Below are 15,201 nucleotides of genomic sequence, written 5' to 3' on the forward strand. Positions count from 1 at the left end.
GGGGAAAGCACCTGGTGTGGGCATGGAGGGTTCTGGGCCTGGAACCAGAGTTTTCCTACCCCAAATATCTCTCATTTGAACCAAGAGAATTCACTTCAGCTGGAAGGGACAAATGCTCTGTCCTCCCTGAGGGCTGGCCTGGCTCAGCCTCATCTCTGCTGTCCCTCACTCCCCAAGACAGATCCTTCCATGTATTCATGGAAAGAATCTGATCTTCAAAGGGGCTGCTCAGAGAGGAGAATTTCATCCACTAACTTCCTTTCTGAAACACTTCTGAAGTCCTTCCCCAACTCCTTTTTAGAGGCCTCCTGAGAAACCTGCTAAATAATTAATATCTCTTTCTTATTTTGCTACCATAATGTGAATCTTAATCCATTCCTTAGCAGCTGCTCCATGACAAGTGAATCAAGGGCTGCAGTGGGGCTGCAGAGAGAATTTACACATTTCCTCCCACTGCCTCAGCTGACAGGGCTCTGGGGTGGCTCCCATCCCGTTCACCAGCACCACACACAAGGTTTTCTACAGCTCTGGAGTCCCTGGGGGAGCACCAGGAGGAACCAAGGAGGTTTGACAGCAGGAAATTCTCAGCCAGAAAACCCCAGTCCCTTCTGAGAGTGTTCAACCCTTGAGCTCAGCAGGCAGATCAGAGCCCCAAAGCTCCACAAGCACAATCCCTCCAAAGGGCTCCTCCCAAGGGAGCTGTGTTGTCTGGGAGATTATCGAGTGTTTGTTGTGGAACTGCACCAGACACAGGCTCTGAAACACTGCAGCTGTGTTCTCAAAATCCACCTTCCCTTCAACAATGCTCTGTTTTCACAGTGAAGAGATTTCACTTGGATTTCTCTGAAACACCAGTGTGCTCCTGCTTGCTGCCAAGTTTCAGCTTTAATTTTTAAAGATTTTCCTGTCTATGTCAATTAGAATTATGACCACATCTTGGTTTCATTTTCCTCTCACCTTATCTCTGGCCAAGAAAATCCACACAATTTAGGTTTGTTAACATTTCCTGTTTTCCTTCTGCACACAGAGAGATTTTAGGCATTAAAACATGGAAATGAATAAATCAAGAGAAGAGACACAATTATACAGTATTTTAGTTAACCTTCAGCCTTATCTCAGTGAAACAAATGAAGAAACTCCTCCAGTCTCTGCAGAAATTTGGAAACAACAAGCAGAATAAGAGTCAGGGGTATTTTAGTGTTCCAGGCCTGGAATTTGATCAATGAGCTACCTCCAGGAGTGTCCAAGGAGCCCCAGAGCACAGATTTATGCTCACTCTGAGGGGATGGATGTTTCCAGAAGTGCTCCTGCAGGAGTCAGCCTGAGGGAGGGAATGTGCATTTTCCATCACTGCTGTTCTTTCTCTCTTATCTGCCCTATTTTGTCTGCAAGGAAGAGGGACAGACCTGTAGAGCAGCTCTCAAGGATTTTAGCTGCCCCCTGGATGCTCCTTCTCTCTCCCCCACACTGTCAAACACAGAGCTCCCTCTCCAAAACCCAAATGTGGATGATGCTCCCTTCAGTGGGACTTCCCACCTTCCTCTCCAGTTTTAACACTCTTCCTTTCAATCCCCTTGCCCCTGCCCAAGCATTCAGGAAGTCTCAGTGTAATAAAGCCCAGAGCTGAAGCTCCTGGTGAGGATCTGGTGGCAGGCAGGATGTTTCTGTAAGGGCAGGTTTCAGTCAGTCCCCACACTGCTCTACAGCACACTCCATCTCTGACATTAGGAGGAATTTTCCCCGCCTACGTTGTCATCCCTGAGGGTGAAGGAGACTCTGGGAAAATGGAACAGAGTGTTCAAAACACCAGCAGATCACACACAGTACAACCATGCCTTCAAATCCACCAGGAGGTCACCAAGCCTGCACCCTGGAAGCAAGGATCTATTTAAATATTGTCACTGTGAAGTGGAAGTATCTTCATTTTCTCCAAAAAGTGCTCAAACACAGCAAGCTCACAGATCCATGTGAGGAATGTGCTCCAGTCTGACTCCTCAGACAGACTGGAGGAATTAGCACTGCTCTAATCACACACCACACTCCTGAGGGCTGATTGCAGTGTCACATTCACCAGGTCAGAAGGAAACACGTTTTGTTTGAATTTAGGATTCTCTTCAACTGACAAGCACTACAAGAACAAACCAATTTATATGTTTAAAAAGTGAAATAAAGGCCTGGAACCAGCAGGGTTTTAATGATCTCTATCAAGTTTCTGTCCCCCAGCAATAGATGTGCTGAGGGATTCACAGCAGCAGCTCCTGACTGCTCCAGCACTCACCAAGGGGTGCAGAGATGGGGCTGAGGGGATCCAGGGCAGGGAGAAGGAAATAACTGGGGGTTGGGAAGAGAGGCTGGCAGAGCTTTGTGGGCACAAGCCAAGAGAAAACAGCTGCAGGGAGGACAAGGCAGAAATCCTGTCACACAGCCACACACCCCAGCCTGCACAGGAGAGGAGGAGAAAAGGCACCACATCTCCTACCTTGAGCTATGGACTTCCACCTGCTCCCCATTCCATCACTGCTGGATCCTTGGGAAAGCAAACTCCATCCAGCCTGCCATCCAAGCCACGTGTGCACCTCGCTTTCCCAGAAATAAACGCTCAGGGTGCACCCAAGCAGCGACTGGAAAAAGGAATGGCCAGGGAAGGTGGATGTGTTCGAGTCAGGCAGGGCAGATCCTCATGCCTTGGTGTCCTGCAGACGTGTGGGCAGCAGCAGGAGATGTTCCAGGGCTGCCCCCACCCTGCTGCTGCCAGCTCAGCCTGTGCAGATGGAGAGGAACCTCAGCAGGGTGTGATGGAGAACTGCCCCAGCTCCCTGGGAGAACACGAGCCTACAAACATCCTCTGGGAATTAACATTTACATTTTATTTGTGGCTTGTTGGCTTGGCTTTGGGTTTTTTTTTTCAGGCTGCTCTAGGCAACATATTTGTACTTCACTGGACACAGCCTTCCTAATAACCATTACTGTTCCTGGCAATTTTTAATGAGTTGATGCAAGGCAATTTCACTTCCTTCCCCCTTCAGAAAGAATTTATTAAAAAGATCTGTATAGGAATAATAGACTCATAATCAGAGAAGCCACATGCCATGATCAGAATTAAAGGAGCCATCTGTTTCTTTACAGTCATGCACATCTCAAACAAAAAGTACACACATGACATATGTCATTACTTCCACTTTCCTGAGAGAAAATATTTGTCGTGATTGCCTCCCACAGGAGCGCAGGAAGCTCCAGCAGCAGCAGCCTGCAATGCTCTGCATTCAGGTTTTATCTCTGCCTCAGCCAGCCCAGCAGAGCTTTTCATGCCTCTGTGAATCCTCTGCAAACTTATTTTCCACAAGATGTGCAGCTGGGGCTGGGCTTGCTGCTCCCTCCCAGCTCCAGGAGCTGCCCTGCTCAGCTCCACACACACATTTGTGTTCTTTAAAAGCCAATTTAGGAGATCACACCCTTGTCTGGATGATGGATTTTCATCTCAGGATCTTGTAATCTGCAATGTTTCCCCCCCTTTCATTTAATTTCAAAATGCAGTGATGAAAGCAGTGATGAAGAGCACCAGACACACCCAGAGACTCCTCAACATCAGCTCCCCGCAGCACAGACAGGGTGGGAACGCTCCCCTCCCTGGCAGGAGCAGCTCTGACAGCTCTGATCCTCAGCCTGGGCTGGTGGCCAGCTGGGCAGGGCAGGGGACAGGGGACAGGGGACAGGACAGGACAGGGACAGGGGACTGGACAGGACAGGGGACAGGACAGGGGACAGGGGACAGGACAGGGGACTGGACAGGACAGGACAGGGGACAGGACAGGGGACAGGGCAGGGGACGGGACAGGGCACAGGACAGGGGACAGGGCAGGGGACAGGGCAGGGGACGGGACAGGGCACAGGACAGGGGACAAGACAGGGGACAGGGGACAGGTGACACTGAAGGTGACACTACAGGTGACACTACAGGTGACACTGCAGGTGACACTGCAGGTGACACTACAGGTGACACTACAGGTGACACTGCAGGTGACACACCTGCACCACCAGCACACTCGTGGCACCTCAGCAATCTGCCAGCCCAGTGCCTGTTTATAAATGACTCCAATCCTCACCTGTGGCTGCAGATCCCCCCGAGCTCTGCTGGAGCAAGGGACGCCTCTCTGGGGCCGGGGTTTGGGGCAGAGCACTGCCCAGCTCCTCCTGTGCTGCTGGGGACAGCACAGCCACTGTCCCCAGGCTCCCTGCACACCATCCCACCCTGCCCTCAGCTCCATGCTGGGTCCAAACAGCACCTGCCAAAAGGAAATGTGTCTAAAAGGGATCTGTGGGACAAGTGAAATAATCAGCATTTCTTTAATCAACCAATACCGAGGGTGTGAGCTGCTGTGTGCAGGCACAGAGCTCCCCTGCTCCCCACAGGAGCATCCAGGGCAGCCCTGTCCTGGGACACGGCTGGGAGATGTCACCCCTGTCCTGGGACACAGCTGGCAGGAGATGTCACCCCTGCATTGGGACACAGCTGGCAGGAGATGTCACCCCTGTCCTGGGACACGGCTGGGAGATGTCACCCCTGGCCTGGGACACGGCTGGGAGATGTCACCCCTGCCCTGGGACACAGCTGGCAGATGTCACCCCTGTCCTGGGACACAGCTGGGAGATGTCACCCCTGTCCTGGGACACGGCTGGGAGATGTCACCCCTGCCCTGGGACACAGCCAGCAGGAGATGTCACCCCTGTCCTGGGACATGGCTGGCAGGAGATGTCACCCCTGTCCTGGGACACAGCTGGCAGGAGATGTCACCCCTGTCCTGGGACACGGCTGGGAGATGTCACCCCTGCCCTGGGACACAGCTGGCAGGAGATGTCACCCCTGCCCTGGGACACGGCTGGGAGATGTCACCCCTGTCCTGGGACACAGCTGGCAGGAGATGTCCCCCCTGCCCTGGGACACGGCTGGGAGATGTCACCCCTGCCCTGGGACACGGCCAGCAGGAGATGTCACCCCTGCCCTGGGACACGGCTGGGAGATGTCACCCCTGTCCTGGGACACGGCTGGGAGATGTCACCCCTGGCCTGGGACACGGCTGGCAGATGTCACCCCTGTCCTGGGACACAGCTGGCAGTGCCACCCTGCCCAACACACCGGCCCTAAGCCACACAGAACACAGCAGTGACAAATGTTCTCAAAAAAACCCAAAACCTCATGCACTCTTCATCTGAAACATCTCCTCCTCTTCTCCCTGCCTTGCCCCAGCTCAAACACCGCAGAGTTCAGGGCTGCCCACTGTGCCACTGAGACATCGTGAAAGGATTTCTTCAGAAAAATCAAAGAGTGCCTTAATTTAAGTTTGTCTGACCTGGGTTGTTACCCTTGCTTTCACTTATGGAAAACCTTTAAATAGGAACAGAAAAAAAAAAAGGTAGAAGTTGTCTCTGGGTGTTCAGCTTTTCTCTCTGCAGGCCTGGATGTTTTTGCTATAAGCTGTTCATCAGAGGCAGGAGGAAAGCTCTGAAGGTGAAACACTGGCAGCTCTGCAGGGGGATGTTTCCTTCACCCATCTGCTCTCCCCCAGATCATCACTGCTGGGCACACACGGATTTCATCCCTGCCAATGCTCTGTGACCCTGAGGTGTTCTGGAAATTCTGTGTCAGTTCAGTGGAGAACTCTGCCTTACCCATGTACATTCTATTTCTGTGGCATCTTGCATTATTATGCAGCATTGCCCACCCATGGCAATCATTCCTCTGCTTTGATCATCTGTGGAATGCACAATGATGGAAGATGTTACGATGAAAAAAGTGAAGCAGAGCACTTTATATCCTTAATTCAAACACTGTGTTAACACTGCACATTTTTAAAGTACATTTTGAAGTCCTGTAAATGCACAAACACACACACACACATTTATATACAGTGCATCTCTATTTTATCTAGCCTTCTAAGCACCTGCAATGAAAGATTTGCACTGGGGGTACGACCAATTCCAGATTTGTGTTTCAGAGGCACGAAGTCAGGACACAGCTCACAGCTCCCACCCTCTTCCATTCCACACACACCTTCCTAAACAGCTCTGTACACTGACACCTTATTTAAAAAATAACTCACTTAAGCCTCTGCTGAAGAAGAGGGCAAGGTGTAACCAAGATTTATTGGTATTTCAGCTGTCCTTCTGCACTTTTCACAGCATGCTGCCTTCTAACAGCTAAGCAGCACTGTGCTGCAGGGTGCTCAGACAGACACCTCCAGCCTGGGAATGGCTGAGTGGCAGGGCTGGGTGTCCTGGGCGCTGTCACCTCCCTGTGCCACCCAGGCAGAGCAGCCTGGCTGCTCCTCGGGCACAGGAACCTCCTGAGCATCCTCGTCCTGCCCATGGATCCCATGTTCTCCCTGGGAACAGTGTGAGCAGCTGTCCACAGCTCCAGCTCACAAATCCTCCACGTTACTCCTTTTTATTTCACCTCTTTAGCAATAGTACAGGCTACTTTGAGACTTGGACAATCGTTCAGTCATCGAGAGGAGTGTCAGTAAACTCAGATCAGCCAAGGAAACCAGCAATGTTTGAGAAAAGCTCCTTCTGGATCCTTCCAGTGCTGCTTGCCCAACAAAGGCTGGCTCAGGGAGGCCCAAGCACACCCAGCAGTCACTGTCACATGCTGCAGGTGTTGAGATTCCCTTCCAGGGCTCTCTTTGCAGTGGAAGAAGCAGCCAAGGGGCAGAGTTCAGCTCCACAAACCTGGAGCAGCGAGGAAGCCAAGCAGGCTGGAGCTGCTGGCCCTGCTGAGCACAGGGGTGAGGCTGCAGAGGGCTGAGCAGCACAGCCAGGGCTCCTGACCTGGAGCACCAACCAAGCCCAGGGTGCAGCTCCTGCGAGATGTGCACCAGGAAAACTTGGGAATCCAGTCCTGCTGCTCTACTGGGAACGGTGAGAATGAATGACACAGACTCTCCTGGAGTCCATCAGGACAATGTCTCGTGGTTTATTCCTTCAGCTCTGTTTTATAGACTGATCCGTGGAAAGCACAGAAAGGAAACTCTTACTGGTCAGTGAACTGCTACATCACCATCACTGCTCAGTGGGGCACAACACCCCAACCTTTCCTGCAAAGAAAACAAGAGACAGACAACAGCACCTGCAAGGCTGTTTTCTGTCTTGGAGGATTGTTTTGAATCCTCCCATGAATTTCCTAGGCCAGCTCCTCAGGCAGGACTGAGAGCTGTGTGGCCTGTAATTTCTACAGGATCTGTGTTTCAGAGTCAGCCACAGAGTCCACACAGTCCCAGCAGGGATGGACTGGAGCTGCCTGCTGGGGAATCACTGCTCTGCTGTGTGCTGCAGCCCCAGGCTCCTTCCAGCTCCAGGGAAATGCTTCAGCACAGGCATCTGCCTGCCCCAAAACATCCAACCATCCGCCAGTTTTATAAAACAAAAACATTCTGAGTGGAGACCACTTCAGGCTAAACAACACACTGCAAACTTTCTTTTGGCTAATTAAAAAAGTTCTTTATAAATGTTTCTCTCTTTGCATGTCTAATTTGGTTTTGGGTCTTCAAGTGGTATTTCCAAAAAAAGAAAAGAAAAAAAAAGGCAGCTAGAAGATGCACAACAAGTCTTGGCAAAATAAAAACTTTTATGCAAAACTGACCTGATTGTGGAAGCAGCACAATGTGAACCCAGCATGGCATAATTGCATGAATTTGTTATTACAGTCGTGCTAACGACATCTGCTTCCTTCTCTGCCTGGCTGATCTGCACATTGCCCAAAGCACAGGATGCTGGTCACTCGGGAAGGTCACCCTGGCTGTGATACATGCTGCCACCTTCGGCACCTCAGGCTTATTTCTGACACAACAGGAATTCATTACTCTACAGACAACAACCAGATTCCAAAAAGTATCAACAACAACACTGAAACACTTCTGAAATGGGACTGAAAGAACAAGCTGAAAACAAATATTAGAGGAAGGGTTAATTTCCTGTCCCAACACTCGGAGGTTTTCCTCTGGGAGTTCTATTTCACTGTGATTTATCACTGTGATTTTGGTTTTTTCCTCAGCTCATTTTCATGCTCCACTGTACCACAATCAAGAACAGAGTTGGATTGCACTGCTCCTACTGGAAGGTTCAGGTTTCAGGGTGTCCTGCTCAGAAATCCCTGCACCAACTGAGAATACAGAAATCAGCAGAGAGCATCATTAGCAGAAGTGTTATTATTACTTTCTCATGGATTTGGTCCTTTACTTCTAATTAGACTGATCCTGCAGTAGTCTAACCTAATCGCTAAGTCTGCACAAAAAACAACTGAATTGAGCCAAATGCAACAATAAAGGGTAAAAAAAATTGCATTGAATAGGAATTCATAATTAAAGAGTAAAAGATACAATGGCAGAGTTCTCCTCTCTGACCCATGGTGTGATGAAGGCACAGGGTGTACCTGTACTGTAATTTCTGAATTGGGGATATAAATGGCACAGCCAGTGACTTTCACGGATCTCCCCTGTACAAATAAAACCCAGAAAACCAAAAGGGCAATGACAGATCCGCACAGGAAGAGAACATTTACAGCCCAGTTTGAAGAGCAGTGCAGAGCTGAGACATAAATGCAATAAAGAGTGAAGCCCCAGGGCTCCAGGAGGGATGAGAAGCAGAAGTGGCACCCAGACAGCGCCAGGTCGTGGCCAGCAGGGCAGGGGCTGCACCCTGAGCTGGGCTGGCTGCTCCAGCACAGCCCTGCACACAGCACCAGCACAGCAACATTATTCCTATAACACACCAAACAAAACACTAGTAACTGATCCTGAACAGACACAATATGGAAATGGCAATTACAGCAACTCCAGCTGCTGAGACAGAATGTGAACAGCAGCCATGGACTCTAAATTGCACTTGAGCAGCGCTTTCCAAAATTCCCCAAGAAGACTGATAAACACAGACAATCCTGCTGTGACACTGAAGTATGTTTTCCTAAAAATATCTTTTTGTTTTCATTTTTATTCCTTTTCTGTTTTGTTTTTTTTTATGCTCCATACATTAATTGGAATAATACAAAGTATAAATATGGTGCCTGCCACAGCAATGACAGTGCTGAGACCCCTAATAAATCTTTAATGCAAATGCATTTATTGCAATATCTGAAAGTATCATAAAATGTGCATGAAGTGAAAAAAGTCATACAGGACAGCTGTAAAACCACAGAATGGTTTGGGTTGGGAGAGACCTTTAAAGATCATCTAGAGCAACCCTCAAAAGCCCTAAAGCTGTTCCAGTCTTGGGATCTGACAAGAGGAAGGTGGAAGAGGGAAATGCCATTTTCAGTAAGAATTAAAAGGGATTGGAATGTTTGGAATGATTTTCCAGTTCTATTGAAGCAGCTCCCAGGCTCTCCTGGTTGTTGGTACACTGTTCAGAAAACAGTTAAAAGCAAAAGGTTTCTTTTCTTTTCCAAGGGTACCCCTCCTGCTGCTCTCTTGGGATTTTCTTTTCCTCCCCTCCTAACGATGGCCATAAAAAGAACAAGATCTATTTTATCATTAGATACAAACCCAAGCCCCACACATTTATTGTTTTCTTTTACCAGCCATGAGGTAAAACTTCAAGAACAGGAAAGAAGCCTCACTGAAAGTTCCATCCAAGTGAACTCATACTTCAGCCAGTTCATTAAATAATCCTTGCCAATCTGAGGGCTCTCAATCCTGTCACAACAGTCCATCAGCACCAATGCTTATAAAATATTAGCTCTGAACTGCTCTTATTAAGCTGAACCAAACCACAAAGCTCAAACTTAGGTTACCTGGCATTAAAAAAAAATGTGTGTGCATCTTTAAAGTGCACAGGCACTGATCTTTGTGGTCAATTCTCTTTTATTCAGGGACATTTCCAAGCACAAGGCAAGAGCAGCCTGTCCAGTGAGCAATGCAGGCTATTGCTGCAGAAGCCAGTGAAAACCTGCCTGCCTTTCACATGCTCCACTGAGAAAGTGCCAGAGGTAATCAAGACCCGTTGCACAACCCCAGCTCTCCCTGAAACAGAGCCAGCACTGAAAGGGATCTATTTTTAGAGGGATGCTAAAGGTCAGCTAGCTGAGGCCTTCAGCCATGCAATGTCATCCCCACCTAAAGCCTGGAGATGCTTTTGAACAAGGCATTTGCTGTACAGTAAATGGCAGGTTTTTTTTCCAAGACATTACTGATCTGCAAGTTCACCTTCAGCAAACAGTGCCAAAAGTGCTCTCAGGAAAAAGAAGTGGCACAATTACAACTTGAGCAGGAGATAGAAAATGCCTGTAAAAATATAATGAGAGCTTCTGGAATGCTGCTATGATCCTGCTCCCATGAGAACAGCAAGAATCAGAGGATCATATTTTTAGGAAAATATGCAACATTTCAAGTTCCTGAAGAGCCACTGAAATGTCATGTGGTCCACAGGAGGCCACAGAACCCAGGCAAAAAGCCCCTTTCTGTGTGCAGGGAATGCTGAAGCATCACTGCAGACAGGTACCTACAAATCAGCCTCCTTGACAAGGGGGGACAAGCCCAGAATGTTCCAGGAGCCTGCTGTGTCTGTGCAGCCTGACCTCCTGGAGCTGGGCAGAGCTGCTCCTCCCCACGGTCTGCACAGAGCAGCCAGCCCCTAATGCAGGCATTATTTAACCCCTCTGCACCAGCCAACAAAAGTTTCTCCCCTTCTGTGAGGTCCCACTTCAGCTTTTCTGAGGTTTCACCTGTGAAAAGTCTAAATGAAGCCACTCTTCAACTCCCCAAAATGGGATTGCTTGGCAGCTGACAGAATCATATAGAAAGAACCCTCTCCCTCCCCTCCTCACCATGTGAACCCTCTCTGCCATCACCCATCACCCCAGCTCTGGTCTGGATGCAGTTTGCCACACAAAACAAAACAAATCTCGAGTATTATTACTGCCAAGATGTGTCTGGGGCTGACCAGGGACTGGTGGCAGTCCTGCCACAGGGAATGAGAAGAAGAGCAGCACAGAAGGTCACTCCTGACACACAGGTGTGAACCCACAGAGAAAAGAACTTCCTCAGTGTAAGTCAGGGCACTTCTGCAAGATGCTGACACACAAATGGTACAAAGGAAAGTGGGGAAGGGATTCAGGCTTCAGTTTGCAAACTAGCACAGCAAACTTGAAGAGAATCAGAAGATCATGAATTTTGACAGTTTTGCCAAAAGGAAGAAAAGAAAAATTTGGAAGAAAGAACACAAGAAGGAAAGACTGACCCTGCTGGCCCAGGAGCCTTTCCAACTGGAACATCACCAGCACTGCTGGCACCAGGCAGAGCAGGGTCCAGCTAATTCTTGTTGCTTTCAGAGTCCATACTCCTGTCAGGAGCAGAGCTGCACTCCTGAGGATGCTAGATGGGACTTGGAATGGAGAAAGGAGGCAGCCTGACCTGCTCTGTGTAGAGCAGGAGGACAAACACCACAGGCAGCAGAGCCCCAGCACGTTCTGCCTTCTGCTCTGCTTTCAAACACCTCTGCCCAATAATAAAATCCTCATTCCCCTTAGGAACTGCTCTCACAAATTGCTCAAGCTCTGTAGTGCAGAAGGCAGGGCTTTGAACTGCAGTGAATCTTCACTGGAAAGAAAAAGCAGTGCTTTGCCTGTGCTCTCTCTTAGCAAGTCAGGGAAAGGAAAAAACTAAAGACATGGCTTGTTGTACAGCATTTCGTGCTTCACTGTTGTTTTTATTATCTGTTATTGCCCAGGGCATGAGTTTACATGAAGTGAAGAAGTGGAAGAACAAGGTGCCGTTTTTATTTTGTCTCTGCTACGCTCCCACAAGTTACAGTCACTGATGTTGCACAACTTTTGTCCCCATTATTTTCAAGATGGACTTTGCTGCTTCTCTATCACACCGTGTTCTGTTTCATCAGGAGCTGAGCAGCAATTTCCTTCATAGCTCAGATCACAGACATAAAAACCTTCACCACTATCAGGATGATTTACAAAAGGCACTGGTCCTCTGCATCCTCCACACAGAGCCTGGCCTCCCTGTCTCCTCTTTTATGACAGGTAGCAAATGAAGTAATGAAGTAGAAACCAAGTAATAAAATAAAGATAAATCATTCATCTTGGGAAAGTCTGCATCAGACCAATTAAAATAATGCCTCAGACACACTGCCATAACATATCGTACCTATGGGAAGGAGCAAGCCCTGCAATTACTATTTTCTCCAATTATATCCTCAGAGATTTCTAGCTCCAGCATAATAAAAGATTAACAAATTAAAATATATTTTAAAAATTAGTCTTTATATTTTTCCAGTAAGCTATTAAAGGCAGTGATGGTGACAGATCTCTGCCTGGAGAGGAAGCCTGCACACACCAGGACCAGCAGCAGCCACAGCCAGAATCACAGAGGGTGAGGGGGGTTTGCAGACCAGACCCCACAGCTGCAGCCCACGTGAGCCCAGCAAGGGCAAAAAGTAAAAAGGCTGGATCTGCATTCCTGGGCAGCAGCCCCTGCACAGCTCTGTGCCCAGGGCCAGGAGCTCTCCCTCCCCACCAGGTGAGCAGAGCCCCAGGCACTGCACCACGGCCAGCCCAGAATCAGAACCCAGCATCAGAGCCCAGAACCCCAACCCAGCATCAGAGCCCAGCATCAGAGCCCAGCATCCCAGCCCAGCATCAGAACCCAGCATCAGAGCCCAGCATCAGAGCCCAGAATCCCAGCCCAGAATCCCAGCCCAGCATCCCAGCCCAGCATCAGAGCCCAGCATCAGAGCCCAACATCACAGCCCAGCATCAGAGCCCAGCATCCCAGCCCAGCATCAGAACCCAGCATCCCAGCCCAGCATCAGAACCCAGAATCCCAGCCCAGCATCAGAGCCCAGCATCAGAGCCCAGAATCCCAGCCCAGAATCCCAGCCCAGCATCAGAACCCAGCATCACAACCCAACATCACAGCCCAACATCAGAGCCCAGCTGCACACCACAGAGAAGCACACACAGCAAAGGGATGGAGAACCCCAGCCTTCACTGGGGTGAAACCTCACACTGCTCTGCTCTGCTCTGTCCTGCTCTCAGCAGTTTCCTCTGGAGTTACCCTGGGTGTGGATGTGCTCCCTTCCCCTGGCTCTGGAGCAGCAGCAGCAGCAGCAGCAGCTGCCCATGGGCACAGGAGCTGTGTCCCAGCTGGGACAGCACACTGGGCTGCTCTCAGGGCAGCAGAACCCAGCGGGTTTCGTTCAGCCCTGCACTCACAGTGCCCCACTGGTCCTGGAAATGCTCTGGCTGCACTTCAGAGCCTCCCCAGCCACAGGGATACCTGCTACCAGGTCTGCCTCTAGGCACTCCTGTGCTCCCTGCTCTCCCTGGTCCTCCTGTGGGTCTACAAATCAAGCAAAATCTGGTTTAGAATTTTATTCTCTCATCTAGAGTCCTAGTCTAAAAATAGCACCCATCCCCTCCTCATCTGTTGATTTTCAAACGATTTTATAGCACTGGTATTTAATTAGAGTGTATCACTGCCTGTTACAATTACATGTCATTTACTGATTGGGTGACCTGTGGAAACCCTCTGCATACTCCAAAGAAAATCTCCATCAATACCATAATCAAGATTTCAAAGATTTAGAAGAAAGACTGAAGAAAACAGGTTTTGGGGTTTTTTTAGCTTATCATTTCTGGCCACTTCAAAGGTTTACAACAAAATTCAGTGTCAAAAACAAGGAACACGAGTTGAACATTGGTGAGACTGCAACCACAGAAAATGCACTGTGACAGAGTTAAGTGAAGCATGATCACACAGGCTATCAGACAAATCTGGATCACTTGAACGGACTGGCACGGCTTAAAGGGGTTTTTCTTTCATTTATAATTAACCACTCTGCTGTCACATCCCTGCATCCACACACCCTGGCAGCGAATGTTTGCACTCAGATCTCTCTGGGAGACACAGAGCCTGTGAGCCAGAGGAGGTGAGAAGGAAGCTGTGTGTGTGCACCAGAGGGATGCTCAGCTCAGCACCACGCACACAGAGGGGGAATTATTCACCACAAAGCGAGGCAGCAGCTCCAGGTGCTCCCCTGGTGCCTCCACCTGGCTGCAGAAAGCTTCCTTTGGAGCACAGGTCTCTGCACTCTGACTTCTGTTTTGGGGCACAAAGATCAACTTCTGCTAGGAAGAGGTTATTGGACAAAGTCAGTAAGGTCCTGGGACAAAAGTCAGAGTCCTGAAAAGCAGCAGATGTTGCAGAGAGTGGTCTGTGTGATTTGAGGAAGCTTTCCCAGAAAGTTCTCAAGGAGGAAAAGTTTCTCATTCTGGCAGCAATGCTCAAAATGGAAACTGCATTAGGAAGTAAAACAATAAAGTGTGGAACTCCAGTTTAAACAAGGAACAAACCGATTTAAGTAAATTAAACATTGCCCATCCTACTGTAAGAATACCTGCTTCTGTCAGTGAAGGCAGGCAGAGTGATTTCAGGGAATGGAGGAATGGCTGTGCCCCAGCCCTGGCAGGAGAAGGGCACAGGACCCTGCAGGTCCCAGGCTGCCAGCACCAACACACGGCCCAGCCAGCGGGCTCACAGCTTCAGCTCCAATAAATACATTTACAAAAGGCTTTCTTTACTGACAACCTGCTTTATTTTTGCCAGCAGGCACGAATCAAAACAGAATCGTGCTACCCTAGCCTGACTTCAAAGGATACGAACATTTAATTTTTTGCAGCTTTTGCCTCACTGTCCATTGTGCTGCGAACACGCCCGCGGGCCCCAGAATCGCTTTCATCCCGAATTTAACTCCCCCGTTTCAGAGGTGAGAATGGAGAGAGGATGAGCTGCATCTCCAGCCGGGGTCAGCCTGGCAGGAGCGAGATTCCTGCAGGACACACGGGGATGCTCTGGGGCAGCAGCTGAGGGATGTTGTCAGGAAAATCAATCCACAAACACCAGAGGTTCATGTCCAAAAAGGAGACAGAGGAGTCCTTCTTCTTTATTCAAATAAAGGGAGAGGCCGTGGGGCATTGCCCTGGGGTCTCTCCAATTTTTGGAGGGCGCAGCCTCCTTTTTATCCCAATTCCTTGTCCCTTCTCTCTTTCCCCATAGGCTGAGGGACTTGACAGGTACAGGCTTGGAATGCCTTCCTCCCAACAATGCAAAATCCCTTCTTAATTCTTAACTCTTGTGGAATTTATGGTGCTCTTTCATCTTTTAGTGGAATCCATCCCATTGTTTCTGTTGTCTCTCACTG

The 15,201-nt window shown here is 49.2% G+C and overlaps 1 protein-coding gene across 5 annotated transcripts in view; it reads right to left on the reverse strand.

The window, feature by feature from the left end:
* The window catches only part of FGF13 (fibroblast growth factor 13), a 196,837-nt gene that overhangs the window by 116,305 nt on the left and 65,331 nt on the right, over positions 1 to 15,201 (reverse strand). The window contains exon 1 of one of the 5 annotated variants that reach the window (XM_015626547.3): positions 2,480 to 2,768. The exons of 3 other annotated variants lie outside the window; for them this stretch is intronic. In XM_015626547.3, the coding sequence (XP_015482033.1) occupies positions 2,480 to 2,510 (31 nt within the window). In that variant the 5' untranslated portion in view covers positions 2,511 to 2,768. Of the gene's footprint in view, positions 1 to 2,479; positions 2,771 to 15,201 lie in introns of those variants that run through there. One more of the 5 variants, XM_015626542.3, reaches the window with a different exon arrangement.

The sequence above is a fragment of the Parus major genome, chromosome 4A (genome assembly GCF_001522545.3).
Source record: "Parus major isolate Abel chromosome 4A, Parus_major1.1, whole genome shotgun sequence".
NCBI lineage: Eukaryota > Metazoa > Chordata > Aves > Passeriformes > Paridae > Parus > Parus major.